General features: G+C 36.6%; 1 protein-coding gene across 4 annotated transcripts in view; it reads right to left on the reverse strand.

Moving 5' to 3' along the window:
• Positions 1-973: 973 nt before the first annotated feature.
• Positions 974-22,047, reverse strand: part of SGMS2 (sphingomyelin synthase 2) — a 60,640-nt gene continuing 39,566 nt past the window's right edge. For all 4 annotated transcript variants that reach the window (XM_069783087.1, XM_069783079.1, XM_069783095.1 and 1 more), the window contains 5 exons: positions 18,134-18,791; positions 17,265-17,382; positions 15,352-15,505; positions 12,919-13,085; positions 974-12,085 (listed from right to left, as the gene is read on the reverse strand). In XM_069783087.1, coding sequence (XP_069639188.1) covers positions 11,882-12,085; positions 12,919-13,085; positions 15,352-15,505; positions 17,265-17,382; positions 18,134-18,588 — 1,098 coding nt within the window. In that variant the 5' untranslated portion in view covers positions 18,589-18,791 and the 3' untranslated portion in view covers positions 974-11,881. The remainder of the gene's footprint in view (positions 12,086-12,918; positions 13,086-15,351; positions 15,506-17,264; positions 17,383-18,133; positions 18,792-22,047) is intronic.

Here is a 22,047-nt window from a genome sequence, read left to right on the forward strand (position 1 = left end):
TTTAAATTTATTTTTTTTCCCACAGCTGGGGCAGGGGTACAGCAGCCAGAAAATCCAGACACGGAGCTGCAAAGTGGAAGGGGGTGTGGGGGGGATTTGTTAAACACGGTGAAATGCAAAATCAGCTCCTGCAGGGGGTGGGTGTTTCGTTCGGTTGGCAAAAGCTGACTCCGCGGTTAGACTTAGTCCTAGCTTAAAAGAGGTCATTAAACATGGCCAGCTGGTGGAAAAAAATAAAAAAAGTGAGTGCTTCTCACAGCCTCATAGGACTTACTTTCAAATGTCCCTTATGCAAACATTTAGTGAGGTTTAGAGGAAAAGGAAATACGGATGATCCTTCTTCCCCTTCCCAAATACAAAAGCTGGCACTTCTAGGTAATACACCAAAATTTTCTGTTTTCAGAACCAAGGACTAACCTGGAACTATGTCCCAGCTCTAGGTTAACTAACTGCTTGGCAAATGCAGAACAGCACAGAGACACTCCTCAGAGCTGGACCTAAATTTTAAAGGAAAGAGGGTTTTAGTTCTTATTCCTCCCCACTTAAAAAGAAAAAAAAAAAGAGAGAAAAAACAAAACAAGCACACACCACCAAAACACCCCTGCCTGGTTTTCAGGGTAACTCCCCATCCTTGTGAAGTACACCTTAGTGCACTTTCTCCAGCTGATCAACCACCCAAAATTTAATCCCTACAAAGATAATTAGATGTTGAAAAACACTACTGCATGGTCTTCCAAACCATTTGCTACAGCATCAATGATTTTAGTAAGCACTCTTGATATACCCTCACCCAAAAAAAAAAAAAAAAAAAGCAGCACTGTGGGCAAAAGACAAGTACACCACCTCTGAAGTGACCAGCCCCCCCCTCCCCCCAAAAAGGCAAAGAAAAATGGTGCTTACCCATTAAAAAGGGTGTTGGCTTTTTTTAAATAATTGAACATTCAATAAAGAGAGTGACAAGTGGCTCTTAAAATAGTGGCTGGACTATATTAAAAAGGTTTTATTGCAATTATACAGAAGTTACAGGAATTTTAGAAATACATAAAGCTTCAAATGGTCAAGGTCAGTTTTCCTCCAAGCAATTAAGGCAACTGGATGCAATGTCTCTTTAATCTAATATAAAAAGCGAATGGATATTTTACTAGCCATGGATTAAACAAAGTAGAAAAACTAAGATCACAGATTTAAATTGGCAGAACAGAATGCAGCTTTTTTTTCCATATTTCACAGAAATTCAGTGGTTAATTACAACGTACACCAATAAAATGCATCTATTAGAAAAATAGAGAAAAACACAAGTGAAAATTTATCTGAACCAAAGACATTTTAAATCTGAGTCTCAAGGAAAGTTTAAGTTCTGCAGTCTGAAAATAAGCAGCTAAGTTATTCACAGCACAGCTGAAACACATTACTGGTTTTGCCTGTTTTCTTTATAGAGGAGTAATCTAGCCTCACTTCCTTCTCAGTCTAGTTGAGAAGTAGCACTAGATAAAGAAATTCTCTCCTTGCCTCCATATGCAGTTGAAAGATTGGTTTCAGTGGCATATGGCCAATTCTAGGTTGCCCAGAGATTAAATTTCACATTATTTTGATAAAATTGAAACGACTTTCATAGTTTTAGGTGAATTTACTGATCAAATGTGAACTTTGCTCTGAAGTGTCAATAAATAGATGTTTCTACTTAAAAATAATAGAAGTTGTTGCAACATTGAAGTCAGTTTTTCCAATTAAAATTAGAACCAATAGCCTCTTTTTAAAGTGTAAAATTAACAGCAAAATATAACCAAGTATTTTACTAACATTCTGCATACCCCAAATAACTATGTATACAAGTTTTAGCACTATAATGCTTTCCTTGGAAATCATTCCTCCTCAGTCCTAGTATCAGTATAATAAAAGCCACCCCCCTTTAATTCTGCACTTAAGGAAAATCCATTCCTCAAACTCTTTTCCCCTAAATTGAGTAATCAAAGCATTTGGTGACTCTACCTTTAACAGGTAAAAAACCTCCATGTAACAAGCAAAGAAAACACCCCACCAGAGTACAGACTGTCATTAAAATGAGTGTTTTCCAAAAACCCCACCCAACCAACCAAAAAACCCACAAAAAAACCCCAAACCAAAAAGAATAGTTCAAATTAACTCATTTTTCTTTAAAGATAACCAAGTTACAAAGTTAAGGCCCAAGCAGAAACACTGGAAGTTTAATTAACACAGTACACTTTCAAAAGCAATATAATATTCTCCTTTCTCAAACTTTATCTTAGCCTTTGAATCCTATCAACTCTTAAGACTGTTGACGAATTATTCTATACAGTTGTTGAGTTAGCAACCATTCTCTTCAAGTGTGGGCTGTGTTTTTATATGCTTTATTTAAGCTTGCAGGCATCTTTTGGATTTTTATTTCCACAGGCACTTTATTCACAAAAAATGCTCTCCTTGTCAAAAAGGATATTGAAAATACTTGAAAGTTCTGAGACTAGTGCACTGACAAACATGTTTCTGTAACTCAGCAGATGCTAACACTAAAAATCTGCTCTCAGTTAAGTGAGCGTCACATGATCGCAAAGGTTTCATTTCTGCAGGGCATTTAAACATGCAGCCATTTATCTCTTAAATTTCTGTAAATATTGGACTTTTTCAGTAAATTAAAAGAGACAACCTGTTTTCTCTGAAGCATCTAGTAATTAAAAGATAGGAAAGTTGTATTTCAATGTGGCTTAGGAGTGTTACGGATGACTTTGTTCTACCTTTAGCTCTTCCAAGTATCCTACTATTAAAGCAAGCCTGAGACAAGTAGCAAGACACAATACAGGCTACTGTTACTAGACTATCCATCTTCACTCAACAAAAAACCCAGCCAGCCCTGCTTTTATCCTAGATGGTGGGTTTTTTTCTGCTCTAAATTAAGTTACTCTAGACCTGAAATATTCTTTGCACAGACACAGAAGTTCCATGAAATAGATCTTAGAGAAGCCTATTTATTTCTTGAAGTACTAGGTGCAAGTGATTCAAAAGAACTTATTCCAGTATATGAAAGATAGCGGTTTAGTAACCAAAACCTCAGGGTGCAACTACTTCAGAGAAGAGGAAGCATGCCACACTGTTCCAGATTGTACCCTTGTACATGCACCCTGCTCGCTTGCCAGTGTGTACCTGGACATGGCACCCACTCTGCATGTTCACTTGTCCGTATCAATTAAGAGCATCATACTTATTTCAGAGTTGACTATAGTAGGATTTCCAAACATGTTACAGGCAGGTACTTTTACAGCTGCCAGTTGATAAGTAAGGGCCCTTTAACAACAGCAAAAGGCTTTGTATTCTCCATGAAGAGAAAGTAAGTATAGGTACTGCTGCCCAAAGATGCCTCTCGAAAAGATTTTCAAGTGCACTGTCCTTCATTATATGCAACATAAAATCATAAGGGGGGGGGGGGGGGGAGGCAACAATATTTTCTGCAACAGAAGGCACAAGGTAGTTTTTCATCTTAAGAGAAGGTTGCTTCTGAAGCTTTGAAACAAAGCTAGAAAATTACTTTGCTGTTCCACAACCTAAACAATTGTAGTTTAAAGCTCTTTCGCATGTTTTTATAATGTCCTACTATGAATTCCCTTGATAATTATGTCAAGTTCCACTTCTGTTCTTTAGATATGGTTACACGGTCATGTTCTTCACAAGTTTGTTTTTCAGAAGTTTCAGCAAAAGATGGATCTATACTGCATAATCAGTGTTCTTCTAATACAGTTTTGTCCATTTCACATCCTCTTTCTGTCTCCAAGGCTTCAAAACAATGATGATGAAGCCAGAGAATTTTCTTTTTTTTTTTTTTAATATTAGCCTATGTCTTAATCCTACCTAATACAATTCTTGTATTTTAGACCAAGTTTCAGAAAATTAGCTATCCTAAGCATGTATGAAAATTTAATCTTGGACACGTAGTCTAGACCCATATACACTCCTAATGTTTTCCTGCATTAAAAATACTTATTATAATATTTTGCAGTTTTTATATAAAACAGAAAAAGAAAGGGGTCTTATTTATGTAAAAAGCATTTGGAACAGGCTTAAAATGTACAGAAATTTTGCTTTATTGAAAAGGTGTCACAACAGCTTTCCTTAATGTTCATGGGTAAGAATAGAGTATGAGCTCCTGGTATTTTTTAAGAGATCATTAGCACCATAAATGGACATAGGTTTTTGATTTTTAAGGATATGTGTGGCAGTAAGTAGTCCAACAAAGTATTGCATTTGTTAGTACGCAGGCTGACCATAAAAAGTTTCAACTTTATGTGCTGAGTAAACCACATAAGACAATTTCTTTAACATGTTTTTACCAAATTCATGGTCAACAGTGCAAGTGATCGTGACAGATAGCACCTTTAGAGATAAAAGCTACAAGATGCTCACATTATTGCTTTTTTTTTTAAAGTACAGCTAGTGCAATAGTTTTGTTTGTTTTTTACAGAGTGAACACATATTGCAATGTCTTACAAATCACAACTCTAGCATCTCTCAGTATACAGCAAACCACAACACTCAGTTGGCATCCACTTAACAGAAACAGCTGAAGTGCTAGAAAACATCATCCTGAAAGTTTTGCAACATAAAAGCCAACTCTTGCTACTTACGAACAATTTATGTAGAAATGAGGTCCAGTTTGCAAACATCAGTACAAACTGCAGCACAGGTCTCTAAGTAGTATCATTTATTACTGTAACGTTATGCTGTACAGCAATTGCAGAACTGGACCCTAAAGCTATTAAAAAAAAAGGCCATGTATTAACTCCTCATCATGCAAACATTACAGCATTCCTATATTACCATCTAGGGTTCCTCAGCAGCCAACAGCTTTTCTTGCCTAGTTTTTCCCAGGTTGGATATACAGCTCCAATTAATGTACAAAGCTGCAGATTCAACCTAGGAGAAATCATGCAAGAAAAACTGTCAGCCAATGAGGATGAAAGCATGTTGCAGTTAAAAGTGACATCCTATACGGTTTTTACAGAAGTCTTTAGAGTTCTCCTCAAAGTGACATGGAAAGCATGAGAACCGCAGCCGTCAAACCATTCTTTCCTGTTTTACTTTCAGGTTCCTTGGTGTGACCCTGACCTCACAAAACTGCCAGGATTTATCTTTTTCACATCTCACACATGCTCTCCTGAATCAGAAAAATAAACACAAATGAATGTACTAAACATTTAAAGAGTAAGAATTGATTCCTGAGATAAAAAGTATGCCCTAGGATGTTAGGTTTTATAATTGAAAATAATTTCAAAGTTTCAAAGTGTGCAAAGATGTGTCTGACAAGAACACCTTTTGGCTTTAGTGTTAATTTTGGAGCCTTCTCAAACATTAATCCTACTCTTCTGTATTGAGCCATTTAGAAAAGGCAGTTAACAGAAGCAGATAAAGACAGGAGCCCAAAGCCACCTAGGCTAAAGCGTAAGCAGCATTTTGAGCGGCAACAAGCTATGAAAAAAGTGGAACGCAAAACCAGTTTTTACAGAAGTAACAAAGCACTAATAACAAGGTACTCAAAATGGAAGAGGGGTTGGAGTTTAGCAATATTTTTTAAGGTCTGTATACAAACACTTCATTGGTAGAGGTAAAAGTAAGCAGGGAGATAAATTTCCTCAGTATTCTCAGCACTCATGCCATCTCTAATTAAAAAAAGTGAACAGACCCACTCATTTTAAATGCAATTCACATGCTTGAAGTAACACCATATTATATACTCCATTGAATTAGAACGCGGCTCTCTGATGACTGGTTTTACAGTGGTCTGCCTTTTCAGCCCCTTTCATAGTTTTCTGGTTTAGTAAGTGATCTTCACTACACTTTTTAGCGACTGCCATCTTTGGTACTGTGCCCTCAGTCTGAAAGAAGCTCAAAAGAACAAGGAAAGCTGGCTCACAACCTAATGTGTAAGTACAACCTAGTTTATCTTCCCAGAGAAGCCTCTGTATACTGCACCCAATATTGCCTATGCCACAGAGACCCCTCTCCACACACATGTGCATAGTGCTTGGGTCACCAGCTGCTCAAGATGCCTGTACTTCAGACTAGTTTCTGACCACTTTTTCTTAAAAAAAAAGTTACCTTCAAACACATTTCAGCAAAGTTGTTTTGTGAAAATCAATCTCAATTGGCACAAAAGAGATTCTTCTGTAATAAGTCTTTGCAGTTTCACAAATGCTAACTTCCTAAGGACCTTATTATGCAGAGGACAAATACAAGAGCTGAAATTAATATTGTATAGGCATAGCTTGAAAGAAGAGTATTTCTGCTAGAAGAAACCCATGCATGGAGACTTTAAAAACACCTTAGGCACTGTATACAATGGATCTACATTTTTTCCATTGGCCTTTACCAGAACTGAAACCAGTTATGACTAACCATACAGCAAGCAAAGCACAAAAACATTCACTTCTCATCTAAGGGAAGGGCTGGGCCAAACGATACAGAATCATTTGAAAGAGTGAACACTGTAATAGTATAATACAGCATCTTTTTTTCCACTATTGTACGGATAAGACTGCCTGTAGCATGCAGCCAATGCAATTTGAATTCAAAAAGTCACAAATTACTGCTTCCAGAAAGAGCTGGTTTGCCCTCTCCTCCTACCTGGGTTGCATCTTCTAACTTAAAGCTTAGCCCACAGCAGAGAGCCACAGAAAACAAACTTCTCATAGTATTTGCTAAACTCCAAGTCCTTATCAATTAACGTATTTTCATTGAAAACAAGTCATATCTTCCTGAGTTTTTAAGCACTAATTTCCACCAGGAGAGAAGGAATCCTCAACACCAGTATTTTAGATACACACTAGAGACTGCACAGATCATTACTTCATCTTAAAACATCATTCAGGCATTCTAAGTGTTTTGTTAGGAAAGATTACCTACCGAAATAAAATATGAGTTCAGAACTAGAATTTGTTCCTACAATATATGTTACCTGTACCTAGCCTGAAATTCTTATGTGCTACTTTCTAGATTAGTGAGATTTAATCAAATGGTTAAATACATGGAAACTTGAGCCAACTGGAGAAAAGCTTCATTATGTTTTAAGCATTGCAACATTTTGTTCTTGTTTTAGCAACTGTTAGTGACAGCTTGGAGGAACAGCTTACGGAAGTTTGCTAATCATATTTAAGTATTTTAAAATCTCCAAGCAACTCTCACTGAGTTGGGTTTTATTTTTATACTGTAAGTTATGGATGAGAACCAGCACAATCCACAGCACAGACACACATCTGTATTGTAGAATGAAGTGCTTAATACTGCCTGTTTCCTTATAGGGTTTTTTTGCAGTACTGTTACACATAAACAATGTAATTCTACATTACTTAAAAGTTAGGTCTAGTTTCAGCTCAATTTTGTTTAAAAAGCAACATATGATCACCATCTACTTCAATGTTTTCATCTTTCCTTTTCTTGTAAATACTAGAACAAAAGCCTTTGTCTTAATTCTCAGTTTCTCGGCACAATTTTTTTTTTCTTGGACACTAGGAAGCATCATAAAATAGCATATGAAGGCTAACTTATAAGCAAAGTTACTTCAGTGGCATGCTAGGATATTTTTCCAATGTGCACTTAAAACAGTAACACTCATTTAAATGGTGTCCAACAGAAGTATTTATTTTTAAGACCCCTTTTTCAGTAACTGAATTTAAGACATTGATTTTACAATGCCTGGTATAGAACACTTAAATTCAGCAGTCTTACAGTATCACTTTAATTCTGTGTGCCTACAGAAGACTTCTAGGTAAGTCCAAAACACACATTGTAAAAATATCAAGATGACAGTGGAGCTTTACAGCTGTTAAGTCTGCCAGCAAGGAAAAAATGGTTCCAGTACATCTGATAGATTGGACATGTTCTTAAAATTACCCCATGAATCTTTAAGATAGTTTTGGTTTTTTTTTTTTTAAGTTAAAGAGTTGGGGAAAGTTCATTTGAAGTAAATGGAAAGAGTTCACCTTGCACTGAAGTTAATGGATCTGGTCTCTAGAACTGTAAATCATACTTCGTATCTACTGAAATGAGAAAAGGAATTTGGGTTAGTAACAAACAACTTAGGATAACTTGTCTAGCCAGATACTAATGATGGGAGAAAGCCAGAGTTTGAACAGATTCTGATTTAAGACACAGATAAGTGGATTTGCCATAATCTAATTAAGATAATTCTCTCTCATCTTCTAAAATACTTCCCAGTTGCATCTCCATTACTGAGCTTTATTTCTCTATTACATGAAGGTAGTGTATTTTAACATATAAAAACAGTCTTGATTCCCCCCCCCCTTCCTTCTCTCCCACCCCCCGTTTTTGGTTTTTTTGGGGGGGGGGGTGTGGGGTGTGTTTTTTTTTAAGGAGGGAAGCAAATCCAGTACTAGAGTTCATAGCAACATTTAGCACAGCTCTTTTTGCTATTACCCCACCTGTTGCTGTTTTCTTGGAAAGATAGCAATGATGATTAACATTTAGTACCATTTACGTCCACATGGGAGTGCTAAGCACGTACCATAAAAATGTCAATTTACAGTTGTTTCAAGTATATGTTAATCATTTCTGGCATAGGAATTAAGCACCTGTAGCATGACAACATAGCAGCACTTTTTTTATATGCTCAAGTTAACCTTTTAAATCCAGTTTTAAATTTAGGTTAGGCATTTAAGAAAGGTTGTTTTATAAATGCAAAGCACCCAACAGCATCCAAGTCAACTGATACGCCAGGTGTACAAAAGTGTAGTGCCTTGTCTTTTTTTTTAAGTGTCAGGGAAGTTCAGCATGTAAATGCTCTTCAGTAGAGAGAAGCAGCATTTTACTTATAGTCACAGTACAGGTGCAGCTCATGTGACACCTGTAAGGAAGATTATTATTGTAATTCCAGGAAAAAATAATTACAGTGACATACTGCATAACATTGGGCATATACAGCCCAAATAAGCCTACAATCAAGTGATCAGTAAATTAAGTGAAGACTTAAGATTCTCCTGTTCTTACCCACTGCAATCCTTTTTCCTCTTAGGATGAAACCATGTTTTCAGCTTCATAGTATTTAACTACAATGATCACTAAGTTCTTAAAATTAGTAATTTTTATGTACTGGCTGTGGTTTGTATTGGATAAACTACTGTAGCAGTAAGCACTAGCATATACCATTACTTACCCCATTTCACCACCTTACATATAGGCCTAAACATCTATACCGTCCAAGTTTGCAAAAGCAATTTAAAGCTATTGAGAGAGTAGAGAAGTGGGGTTTTCTGCTAATTAAAACACACCATTTTGAGGGCTTTGATATAATGGAGAAAATTTAAGCACTTAAGGGAGGGCCAAGCCAGAACAGGAATCAAGTATTTTGAGCTAGGGCTGCCATTTAAACTTTCCTTTTGTATTACAACAGAAGTTTCTATCAAATTCAGCAGTAGAAAGAAAGCTGAATTAGACCCAACAAAAGCCTAATCTTTTCTTGGCTCAATCATCACTTTCATATTTTTTCCTTTCAAAAACAGGAATAAGTGTAAAAAACCAAACACCTCATCCTGCATGAAGAAATTCTATGTTGCAGATATATTGCAGAAATCCCACTGAGACATGGTGGTGGTTATGCAGACAATTAGCTATCTAGACTATCAAAGTATTTATTATTCAGCCACCAGATGAAACCCAACTGTTTAAGCTCCTTACTGGAATGCTTTTCATGTTATTTTCAAGACACGGTTACCACTAATGAAATTAATTCACAATTTCTAAAAGATAGTATTACTACAAGTGGCTTAACATGACCATATTTAAGATATCACAAAGCTTAGAATTCAGCTTCAAAAAAAGATATTATGCTCTATGAAGTAGTACTGATGTAACAAGTATCTTGGGAGATTTACAGACTGACATCGAACAGATTCATTTATATGATACAGAAAAAGGACTTTCATATATATGTTTTGATACTGGCTTTTCAGCTGCTCAAGGTCTGCCAGGAGCAAGCAAATGGAAACATAGGTATGTCCACACACACACACAACTTCCAGGGGCATGTTATAAAAGTCTAAGAAGCTTATTTATATTATTATAACAAAACCAAACATCAGCAGAATTTCTTTCTTAACTAAGTTTTACCAAGGATGTATTATAAGGAACATTGTTTATTGTATTACTTTGATAATGCACAAAAAATATTTGAAATGCACATTAATAATATTCTTATGTACAACTCATAGCAACTGATCCCCTTAACTGAAAAAAAAAAATCATATTTGAATACTCCATATTGCATTTTGTAACTTTAACTGGACTTCTTAAAAACAAGTTGTCATTATTTAAACTCTGTTCACACTTGTCACTCAGTTCAAGACAGTCTTAAAATAAGCAGCATTTCCTTTACATTAGTATCACTTCAACACTTAACGCAGTTTTATCTTTGCTATCAGGTTTTACTGAAGATTTGAAAATAAAATTAACTGCAGAAATTATTACAGAACATAAATGGTTAAACATGGTATGCTAATTTTCTACTTTGCTTTCCCAACAATACAAAACAATAAAACCCAACAAGAACCAGGTAGCTAATTAATTTGTGATTTTGTTACATGTTTGCCATGGTAATTTCCCACATTCTCAGCCAGCTTGCTTAAAGCCATGTCAGTTGCACAAAACCCTGGGAAAAAAGGAATCTGCATGTGAGTTCTACCACAGTGTCATTTAATATGAAATGGGTTTAGGTAATAATTGAAGAAATGCTACTGTTGTAGGTATTCACCTTGGCACTTTTTTGGTTTTTTTGAAGTCGCAGAAATGCACCAATAGGTAAAAAGGAAAGTCAATGCAGAACTATGGCTCCCAAACAAATCTGCTACATAGTTTCAGCAAGAGTGTGCTACTAAAATTAAAATGTTTATTTTAAATATAGCCCCATTTTGGACCTGGCCTTGCATTCCTCAGGCAGGTACGATCTGTAGGACTTTTGCCTGAATTAAGAACAGTATGATCACTCTTTCCAGTAAGTAGTTTTAATATGTGTTTAACTACACAACAGTATGTGCTTTTGTGTGTATATGCATGTACATACACTGATAGGCACTGTATAGCTATATACACAAGGCCAAACTGCAATTAAAGATTTAGACTTTGAAACCATGTCCTTTTTTAAAAATAAAGTTTTAGGTTCCTTGAGCTCTGATGTTAGCAGCTATTCCTAATTTGCAAAGTCATCAGGTAGCACAACATTTTAAATATAAAATTACTAATAAAAAATGTAAAAATTAGTATATAGTAGAATATATGGGAGATAATGGTGGTAAGTAGTATTTTAGGGTCATAAGATATTCATACCCACAGAGTGTAAAAAAAGTCAAGACTTGCTTCCAGCTGTACCAGTCACGCAAAGGCCTTACCTTCATTAGCAAGAATAATGCAACAAACCACTTCCCACAATTGTGTTATTTTTTTTATATGCCACAAATATGCCGATATCATGCCTTTACATTTTAGCATGTTTTTGCCCTTACGCACTCCAGAACTCTGAAGATGAGATTTTTGGGTGCTTCTGTGGATGAGTGATAGTTAGTAATGAAAGTGCTAGTGTGGTCTTTGGCCTCTATCTCATTAGTAAAGCAAAGTCCTGCTCCATTTTTTCTTTAATAAAAAAATCCCATCAGTGGTGCATTCTATTAGCACTGAAGAGTAGAATAGGTCTGTACAGCCTGGTGATAGGAAAACATACGAAATGGCAATATGTTTGTCTACAATTGTCTTTCCAATCAATTGCACAGAAGCTTGGTCCACTTCTTCAGTTACAGTGTAGTCCTCTTAAGAGCTTTGGTTACAGCATTAATGTTTTGGTAAAAAAACAGAGCAGATGCTTTCCTTCTTTTCTTCAGGTAGATTTTTCATTGTCCTCTCCCATCTTCTGAACCCGTGAATACTTTTTGCATGAAGATTTGAAGCAGCTGGGAGGCCAAGATATCGGCCAGGAAAAGCTGCAAGGAACAGAGCCTTGCACATTCTTCTCAAAGAAATAAAATATTGGATACCACCATGCTCGAGACAGAAAATTTGTCTGCGAAGAGACCTTTAAAGTCTGTAATGGCATAAGTAGATAAAGAGAAAAAAGAAACAGACAATCAGTTTAAATCATTATAATCAACTATGTTGAGTCAAGACAACTACAAAAATGCAATTATTTGCATGCATTTCTGCAAAGATGAGGTGCATTTAGCCTACAAAAAACCAGGATATTGAGATAGCATATACATCAGAGTCCAAATGTATACTACAATCTGAGCATCTTTTACACAAAGGGATGCTTTGTTGCTGTACAAAATTTAGGGAGACAGAGTGCTCAAGTCTTTCAATGTGAGTCCTTTTGGGCATGTCACGTTTCCATTGATGACTAATAGCTGAAAACCAGATTAAAATGGCTTGAGAACTATGCTCCTATTTGAAAGTGTTCTTGAAACAACTGCAGCAGTTACCTTTTGAACAATGTACTTCTAGTGACATTTACAGAACTGTCACTAGAATTTTAGGATGGTCAAGATAATTTAGGTTGGTCAGATACTTTATTACTAAACTACTGTTTACTCATAAACTTAGATAAACAAGGGCTATTCTATACATCCACTACAGCAATAAAGTTTTTCTGAAGTTAAAAAAAGTCTTTAAGCCAAAATAACAGGAATTTTTAAAAAACAAATTTTGAAATAACTTCATAACAGGCACAGATCAAAAAAGAACATCTTAATCCATTAAATATTTACTTAATCCACAGTAAAGTGAAACTCCTTTCCCAATTTGTTCAAACTTCAGTATGGAACCTCTATTTTTATTTCAAAATTAGGAACTAATTTTGACCTTTCAGGAGTATTAACAAATGCAAGCTATACATTGATTCTAAAGGTATTTGCCACTCACCTTTTCATTAGCCATTGAGTGGTACCACCAAAAAAGCCGTGTGGTGATATAGTAAGCAATGATGACGTCTACAGTATAGTGTTCATGAGCAACAAGGATACAAATTATGCCAGCAGCACTCATTAGCCAGCAGATTAAGTGATACCACCAGAAATGACGTGGTGAATCTGTGAAATAGGGAGGTGACGGGGAAAAAAAACACACAAAAAAGCCATATACTCTATTATAGCAATCCACAAAGTGAAGGGGAAAAGATAAAAAAAGGTGATTTAATTAAGGGTACTAAATATTAAAATGTAACTCATTTATACCACACTGGTACACAAACCCTGTTTTGACACAGAAAACAAGACTAAAGAATTATGCAAACTTACTGAGGTGTTCTTACTTTGTAAAATGAACCCAAGATGAGCTTGCAGTTAGAGACAGACAGCACCATCACCCATTTTCTAGTCAAATTAAGTTAGTTTTCTAATTAAATCACTTCTAGGGTAGGGGGTGCAAGAGAAGAAACAGAATTGAGGCAAGACATACACTTGATTATTTTACTTGACTGCTTTGAATCTCTGCTCTTTTTACAATCTATGCTCAAATAAAATGTCTAGATTGATACAAACTGAGCAGAGATCATAGATTATACAGGAAAAGACACCCTTATTTTAATTCCTAGGGTTTAACTACTTTGCATGAGACCTCTGTTCTATGAAACAGAATACACTGTACCAGGAAGTACAGTATGTGAATTTATACCCTTTCATTAAAGATTAACAAATGAGAGCAAAGCTATTCTTCAAAATGCATTTAAGCCACTTTAGTGGAAAAGTTCCCCTGCCCTTCTTTCCCCATTGAAAAATGCCTTGGGTGTCACAACAACCATTCATAACTTCTGACAGGCTAATGGGCTTCATTTCACTCACAGTGGGAGGTTTTGGCACCCCTTGCCTTGTGGGGCAATGGTCAGCCTTTACTTTCACACAATACCAGCAGAAAAGTTACTGATCTTAACAAGCCTACCCAGTAGTAGTTTGAGAGGCCTGTGCAAAAGAGTTACTGTAGGATGACTTAAATGTGGTGCAAGTGTCAAAACAGTAAATTCTCTCAACTCTCCCCAAAACACCACAGAAAAATCTGTATCTGCCGATTTAAAAAAAAAATAAATTATAAGGAGCCAAGTCATCTGAAGAAGTTGATAAAAACAGCCCCAAGCAAGACAGACATACCAAGGCTAAAAATGTAAATAACTATTCTGGGCAAAAAAGCTGAAGTGTGGGGGAATAAATGAAGAAGCAGCAAGGGATGAAAGGAAGAGAAGTGCAGAGCAAAAAAACCCAGTAATGTTCACTTTACAAGAAAGACTTAGGCCTAAGAATCAGCAGACTATAATCAGCATCTTAAATCACTCTGAATGTCTCGCATCTGCAGATTTGAAGTTTGTCATATTAAACAGGCATTTTTATATTGTGTTTTTTGTTTAAGGCAGAACGTAGCACTGCAACACTTCCCTCAACCTTTTAATAAAAAGGAAGGCATTCAACTAATGCTGGCTAGTCTTATTTTTGTTTCAGTGAGAATTACATCCCCATGAGCCAAGATAGTATTTGCCTAGTTTGGGACACAAGAATAGGAGAGAAGATTCCAATTCCAAACATGTGAACTGGAAAGGGAACTACCAACTACACATTCATGAGCAGCCAAGTTCCCAGGGTAGCAGCACTGCTTACCGTATATCAGATTTAGAAGTTGGTGCTCAGTTCTCCAAAGCTTCAATCAGTGCTGTGTGTACAGCACAGATAGATTTCTCCCCCTCCCCCCATGCCCCATAGCAATGTAAAGCAACGGGGGAAACTATAACCCCAACTGTATCTTCTCTGCACTTGCCAAATTCTTATCAACTCCAAGAGGCATGAGTAGGAGACTCTAGCAGAAGACACCCAAGGAGCATGAATCAACTATTCATTGTTTGCAGTAACTAATGTACAGCACACTTCAAAAAAATCACTTTGCTTCTGGATGTAGTATGAGAGTGCAATGGTGCTGTGGTCAAGCCACAAAAATTCCTTAAAATCTAAGGTATATCAGCCAACCCACAGAGCTGCATAATTAACTACAGTATGTTTTACCCAAAATTTGAATAACCTGTCAATCAATAACAAAAAGCTAGCTTGCTTCAATCAACCAGTAAACACATTATATAAAGACAGAAGTGACATGTCTAGTCACATTAAGCCCTTAATTAAAGCCCACACCACTTCTACTAAACCCACATTCCATTTTCGCTCAAAGTCATGATTTGTATTTCAAACCTGTACATGTACAGTCTGTGTACAGCTGACTAGTAACTTTTGGAGGGCAATAGCTTTACATGCACTTTTATCACGTGTTTTCCCAGTACAACAGATTTCAACAAAAGTGTGTTGAAATACCATCACTTACACTCTTTGATGAACAGATAGATCAGCGTTAATACCACAGTGTGACCACTAAACAGAAAGTCTCCGCACAGGATGTGTGATCCAGTTATGGATAGACCACCACCAGAAATCAGTCGCAGGATCCTCTGAACCTTTGCCTGAGAATCTCCATTCAACTAGAACACCAGAAAAAGAGGTACAAAAAAATTTTAAGACACACCCTAAGCGACTCAAGTAAACTTCTTGCCCAAACCTATGTGGAGTCAGGGAGACAGGGAGAAAAGGACACGTTACCTTCACTTTCTTTCACATATTCTTAAACAAATAAGCATGCATATCAAAGTTGACAGGTTCTAAAGATCAGCTTGATAACACTAGCATTCTGTTTATGCTTTCTCAGGCTATTTAAAATACGCATTGTATGAGAATGAGATGCAGAATATACCGGAAAGGTAAACATTAAAAATTGGTAAGGTCATGTATCTCATGATAGCCATTGACAGAATGGATAAAACCCATTGAAAACTGGTTCCAACACAGTACAACCTTGCATACCGCTTCTATCATTCTGTTGAGAGCTGAGCAATGTTTCTACAGGACAAAAATCTTCAAACTCACTTAATTTCAGATTTGGTTACAAACTCAGTCAGGAGTTACTCAGATTAGAGGATCTGGGGTTTTTTAAACACGCATTAGGATCAGCTTTTGATTTATCATAGATACAAGGTAAACACTCAGTTTCACCTAGCTGTTTAAAGATTAACTCTGGGAAAAAAAACAAACAAGATAAAGGGATAACTGAGTTCTCCATAATCAGAAAAATAGTAACTCATCCTGGTTTAATGCTAGCAAAATAGACTTTCAGCAGAGATATTTAAGTTTTCCTTTGCTTACCTCTTCCCACTCCTCAATACACAGCCTACTACACAAAGTCATTCCCCAAGCTAGAAGAACAAAACAGCTAAGTCTTTACAATAGTGTTATGTAAATAAAGCTTTGTCAAATAGATACTGATTCATAAGAAAAGTAGTTCATCCACTATATTCCTAAGTTGTGAATGTGAAAGAATAAGACTGAACAGACATGATGCTGTACCTCAGAACTGATGAGATCCTACCCAAGAAGTGACAAATTTATCCCCTAAGCAAACTGGCAAAATTTTTAGGTTTCAAAATGCTTATCTTCTACCTGTATAGCCAAACTGTTTCTTACTCTCTCAAGTGCCTGTTCTTTCAGTGCAGCCAACACGATACTGTTTGTTCCAAGACAATTACATGTCTACAACTTTTTATCAGTAAAACGGCAATAACAGAAGTCCTTTGTGTCACCACTTAACTACACCAACACAATTTTTTTTAATGTTCTTGTAGAAATATTAGCATGTACATGTTTCTATATGTATCAGCTCATTTAAACAGCTGAACTTGTTTTAGTCACTTTACATACATTTTGCAGGTTGGAAGGAAGGATAGGCAGCTGACTTCTGGTATTGCGATAGCTCTTGACAAAATAATGTGAGAAACAGGACAAAGCATATAATAACATTGTGGGTTTTTAAAAGGATACTGCAACACAAGCTTGTGTATCAGCCTATGAATTACAATATTGACCATAGGTATCCCACCATGTAAGAAAAAAGTATTGCTGCAGTATTGAGTGATTAGCTTGAGCCTCAGAAGCAAGTTTACTAATTTGGTAGCAGCACTATTTCAACATAGGCACTCTCCTTTAAAGCATCTTAACTGCAGCAACAGTTTGAGGCTCTTTTTGTATCCTACAACTTTTGGTTTATCACTATCTACATTTCTGAAGACATCAATTGAAAGTAATTTGTGTTATGTAATAACACCTGGAACATTATCTTCTATTTGCTCTAATAAGCCATAAGGACTCAGGCAAATACCAAGGCAAGAATTAGGGAGCAAAGGCTCTTACCTTCGGCGCACACTGAAAATGCATTCCAGGCACAGGTAAGGTGGTAACGTACATAGTAATACAGCGGTACAGATACAAAGTTCCTATTATAAAAAAGAACCTGCGTCCCACTATTGATCTGAAAGTAAGGGAAGGGGGGAAAAAAGATTGAGTACAAAGTTCACATGCAGGATATACATATAACAGTTATGGAGCTCTACCTTTATTAAACAGCTAAATCCCTAGAATTAAAGAGCAGGTCCACCCACTGCTCTCCACCACACACTTCTCTAAATCAAATACCAAAAAGTCTTTCTTCAGGTTTTAGTCTTGCTAGCTCATAATAGTATAGAACTACCACAAAGCTCCCACCAAAGCTATCTAACCTATTTAACATGGCCTCCGTCTAATTCAGGTGTGCAGTCAGGCATAGTTTTCCTTGACTCAGTGACCTTCTCTTTTCGGTCCCATATTATAACCATATCCTAGTTTAAGCACATGAAGACAAAGGAAAAAGCTTCTAGTCTAGCTGTAGAAGACAGTTGGTTCCTCCTCAAATCTGGATGAGATTTTTTACATCACTGTGATTTCCCGTTTAAACATTGCCATGGGCTTGAAAAACCCAATCCCAGAATAAATTTGACTAGTACAACATAGATGTCAAATTCAGATTTAAAAAACATTATTCAATAATCAGGAGAAACCTGTCTCCATATCCAACAAGGACACTGGAACACATTCTAAAGAAGTCATCTCTTCGCCATTTTCCTGCCAGCCCTATTCTACAATATTGCTACAGATTCTGCCGTAAGATTTCTTCTACCCAAAATGAACAAGGCAAACCAACGTTCTGAAAACGTACAGCAGAGGAAAAAAATTTAGCTACTTACTTGTATCTAAGAAACAACCACTGGAATATCCATAATCCAACTAGTATCATTCCATTTATTTCTGATACAGAAAAAGCCCATTTCACACGATCAATGTAATCAAAAAATTTGTCAGGCAAGGGAGGGCTTAGCTCCTTTGGAGGTACTCTCTCATGGACCACAGTGATCATGACAGTTGTTAGAATCAAGTTGAAGAGAGCATAGACAAAGGCAATGCCTGTCTTCCACCATTCCAGAGGAAATTTGTTCCTAGACTCAGCCGGCATAGCAATCTGGATGTAATCAGGATATTTCTTTGTTGTTTTTCGCAAGCCATTAGACAAGCCCTTTGGTTTGCTAGTGCCATTTTTGTTCTCTTCACTGACTGAGAGAGTAGGTCGTGAGTAGCCATTAGAAGTGTCATTGTTTTGACCCTCCATATGCTCTTCAAGCTTTGCTGTCTCAATGGTATTCATTCCCAAGCTGTATGGCCAAATCAGGTTTATCAGTGACCAATTTCTGGGCTCTCTAAAGTCTGTTATTCCTTGAAGTCCAATGTTCTTGTTCCTAGATGATTTTTGATTTCTGTAAAACTCTAAAAAGTGTCCATTGTGCTTTTGCTATTCAGATACTGTAAAGCAAATTGTGAAGACAAATCTTTCTTCCAGAGCTGTATCATCTGCAAAAAAACAAAACAGATACTGAGGACCTTCAGAACTAGTAATGTGACACTGAACAAATATCTTAAAAATGCTTATTCTAAGTTCCATCCAAGTCTACTTGCGTATACAGTCAAAAAGCAAACTAGAGACTGGTGGTTACTGTGAAATAATTCAAGCCAGTTCCTACTGAGCAACTTGATAAATCTCTGATCAGTTTACGAACTAGTACCAACTTAGGCTTTTTGTTGTTTGGTGGGTTTTTTGTTGTTGTTTGTTTGGGGTTTTTTTGTTTGGTTTTTTTTTTATAGGACAAGATCCATGGACTTTAATGATCATGAAAGCACAGTTGTCATAATTAAGACTAATCCATGTTTGCAGCAATATTGAATTTTATTGCTTAGAAGCATTCCATACAAAATATCTCCTTTTTGACCCTAGGGTTGCTATAGATATTAACATGGTTTGTCCATATAGATCAGGCAATCTTGTTAGTCCAGGTGATAGGACAGAAAACAGAAAGGCACCACAGGATTTGGTTTTGTAAGGTATAAAGTAATTTAGATTCATCTCAGAAATGTACTCAATGGTTAGTTCCATTAAATTTCTTGGATCTAAACAAATATTTCAACCAAAAAAGTAAAAAAAAAAAAGTGTCTACATAGCTACTGTAGTACCCACTAAAAAATGTCTGAAACTTCAGAGAACTGATATATATACCTCTGGATTAGATTCTTACTTATGGTAACCTATATGCAGAACAGACTACAAATGGATCTGTGTTTTAGTTATTTAAAAACATGCCTAAATTGTTTTGTTTGTTTGTTTTTAAACAGGAACAAATAGCAAGACTCATTATCGCACACGATTTATTTCAGGCTGCATTGGTCAATTCAGCAAAATCTCATTAGATAAAAAAATCAGATAAGTGCATACATTTTATAACATTTTCTACAAAGAGAAAAAGAATGCAGTTCACCTTACAAAGCTGACATTGCTCTAGTTGAAAACAAAGGCCATTTCTGCACCCCCATCTTTAACATTCTGTGAAACCACTTACTTATCGTAGCTGCAGTGTACCTATTTTTATTACTCTGCTCAGCTCCTATGGCAAAAGTAGTATTATCATATACAAAGTGTTCACTATCTACCAGCAAAGCATAATTCTTTTTTTAATTGTTCCTCTAAGAGAAGTTCAACCCTAACACTACCTCAGGTCTCTGCATGCCAATACAGGCTGCCACGGTTTGCCATGCTGCGTGTACAATTAAGTCATGATGGCAGCTAGAGCTGCCAGTCTCCCTAACAGTACACCACAGAACTTGGCTTAAAAGAAAACTATCTGGTTAGGAAAAATCTGTCTAGTAACTGATCTCTTGATAGCAGGGACAATGTAAAATCAAAACAGCCTGGAAAGCCAGGTGTTTCTGTTTTGGTCCCTTCCCCCTCACCCCCTCAAACAGTGAAGACATTTGGTCAGCATGTAAATCCCACTGATTTCCTAGCTGCTGCTCTTACTGCTGAAGGAGAGAAGGGGTAAAGGTTCAGATCCCAAATATGTGAGATTCATACAAATAATACTGAAATAATCAAGAAGCATTTCTAAATTAACCTCTCTGCAGTGTTTCTGAAATCCACTGTCATTGGTTGACCTTTTCTAAATCCCTAATCAACAAGTGTATGAAGACTAAAATATACAAACACCCAAAACCCAACTCTCCATCCCCCAAAAAAACCGACACCCAAGAAAATAAGTGGTGATTTCAGATGATTTTTCTTCCTCTTACTAATCATACTGTAAACTCTGCTTCCAAAAGAAAAGAGGATGTTTAAGCCAGCAGCCAGGCAACGACCTCCCTGATGCTTCCTACAACTAAGAATATTCTTTTAGAGCAACTGCTCTTAAACAAACAGCTGTACTTAAAACTGTAGTAGAACAGCATTTCAACTTTCACAAGTCCTTTTCTTCACACACACGCATTCTTCTATTCTGTCTGTCTACTAAAGATAAGCATACAACAGAATGCTTAAGTGACTGTATAGAAAAAATCTGAACCCAATTGCTTAATTTTTGGAACACAAGTCTACCTAGCATTCACCTAAGTCAAGACCCTTCTTCTCAACACCATGGTAAAGGTAGCAGTCACTGATGTAGAGATCAGCAAAACTTGATACATTTTATATCCTGTGCAGGTTAAACATTTTTAGAACTATGCATTTACTGAAAAACAGAGAGCAACACAGTAAGTAGTAGCCTTAGTTATTTCCTTCTCTTCCCCACCAGTAGTAACGTAAGCAAAAGGAAGATTTTATTTTCAGATATTTAATGACATCCAAGGAAGCCCTAAAGATCAAAGAGCATCTGAACTACAGATGAACAATAACTTAACCTAAAAGTAGAGCGGCATTCAGGTTTTTACATTAACTTAGTAAGCAAAGCAATTATACCTATAGCTTGCAGGAAAAAGTTGTGTTCCTTCCTGGTACTTTTAAATGGGTTGTAAGGCATATTGATCCACCATTTCTGATGGCTCATCAAGATTATTTCAAGCAGAGTGCATACTGTGGTCAAGCCTTTGTTTACATTGATAGTTCAAGGTGCTATATATCATCTGATCAGTGATCTGTAAAAATAAAGGCTTTCCTTTATAGTACCATTTCAAGCTGTTTCTCCCATATTCCAAACGAAAGCAGACACTCTACTGATGAAAAAGACAAAAACACTCTGCTTGAAGCTTCCAGTCCCTTGCTGCCCATCTGACTGGCCAGAGAAGTGACAGATGCAGAGCACCAAACAGCCTATCATCCTCTGCTACAGGCTGTAAAAGGAACTCCCTATAGGGAGTACATATGTTTTTCTGCCAACTTCCTGTCCCCAATTCACATATCCATTCAAGTCCCCATGAGGGGTGTGTTCCTTTTAGCTTCCATGTTGTCCTTATGTTAATTTATGTAAAATATCCTATTGGTTCTTTTGTTGAACCTGGAATGCCCCATATGAAGAACAGGAGATGCCCATAAACTGCCTAGTCTAGTCACAGGCCTTAGACTTCTTCAGTAACCAGGCAGCAATGCTCAGACCTGGCCATTTTGCCAACATCTAGTGTCTGAAAATCAAACCCAATTGCTCTAAGCTATGGAACAGCCACTGGGGGAGTCTCAAAGACTCATGCAAAACTGGCCAAGTAACCCAAAAGCATAAATAAAATTCCTGTAAGGGATACACCCAGGTTATAGGAACAGGTTTTGTTTTTGGAACCACTTTGAGCTTCTACT

The sequence above is a fragment of the Haliaeetus albicilla genome, chromosome 1 (assembly GCF_947461875.1).
Source record: "Haliaeetus albicilla chromosome 1, bHalAlb1.1, whole genome shotgun sequence".
In the NCBI taxonomy this organism is placed as follows: Eukaryota; Metazoa; Chordata; class Aves; order Accipitriformes; family Accipitridae; genus Haliaeetus; species Haliaeetus albicilla.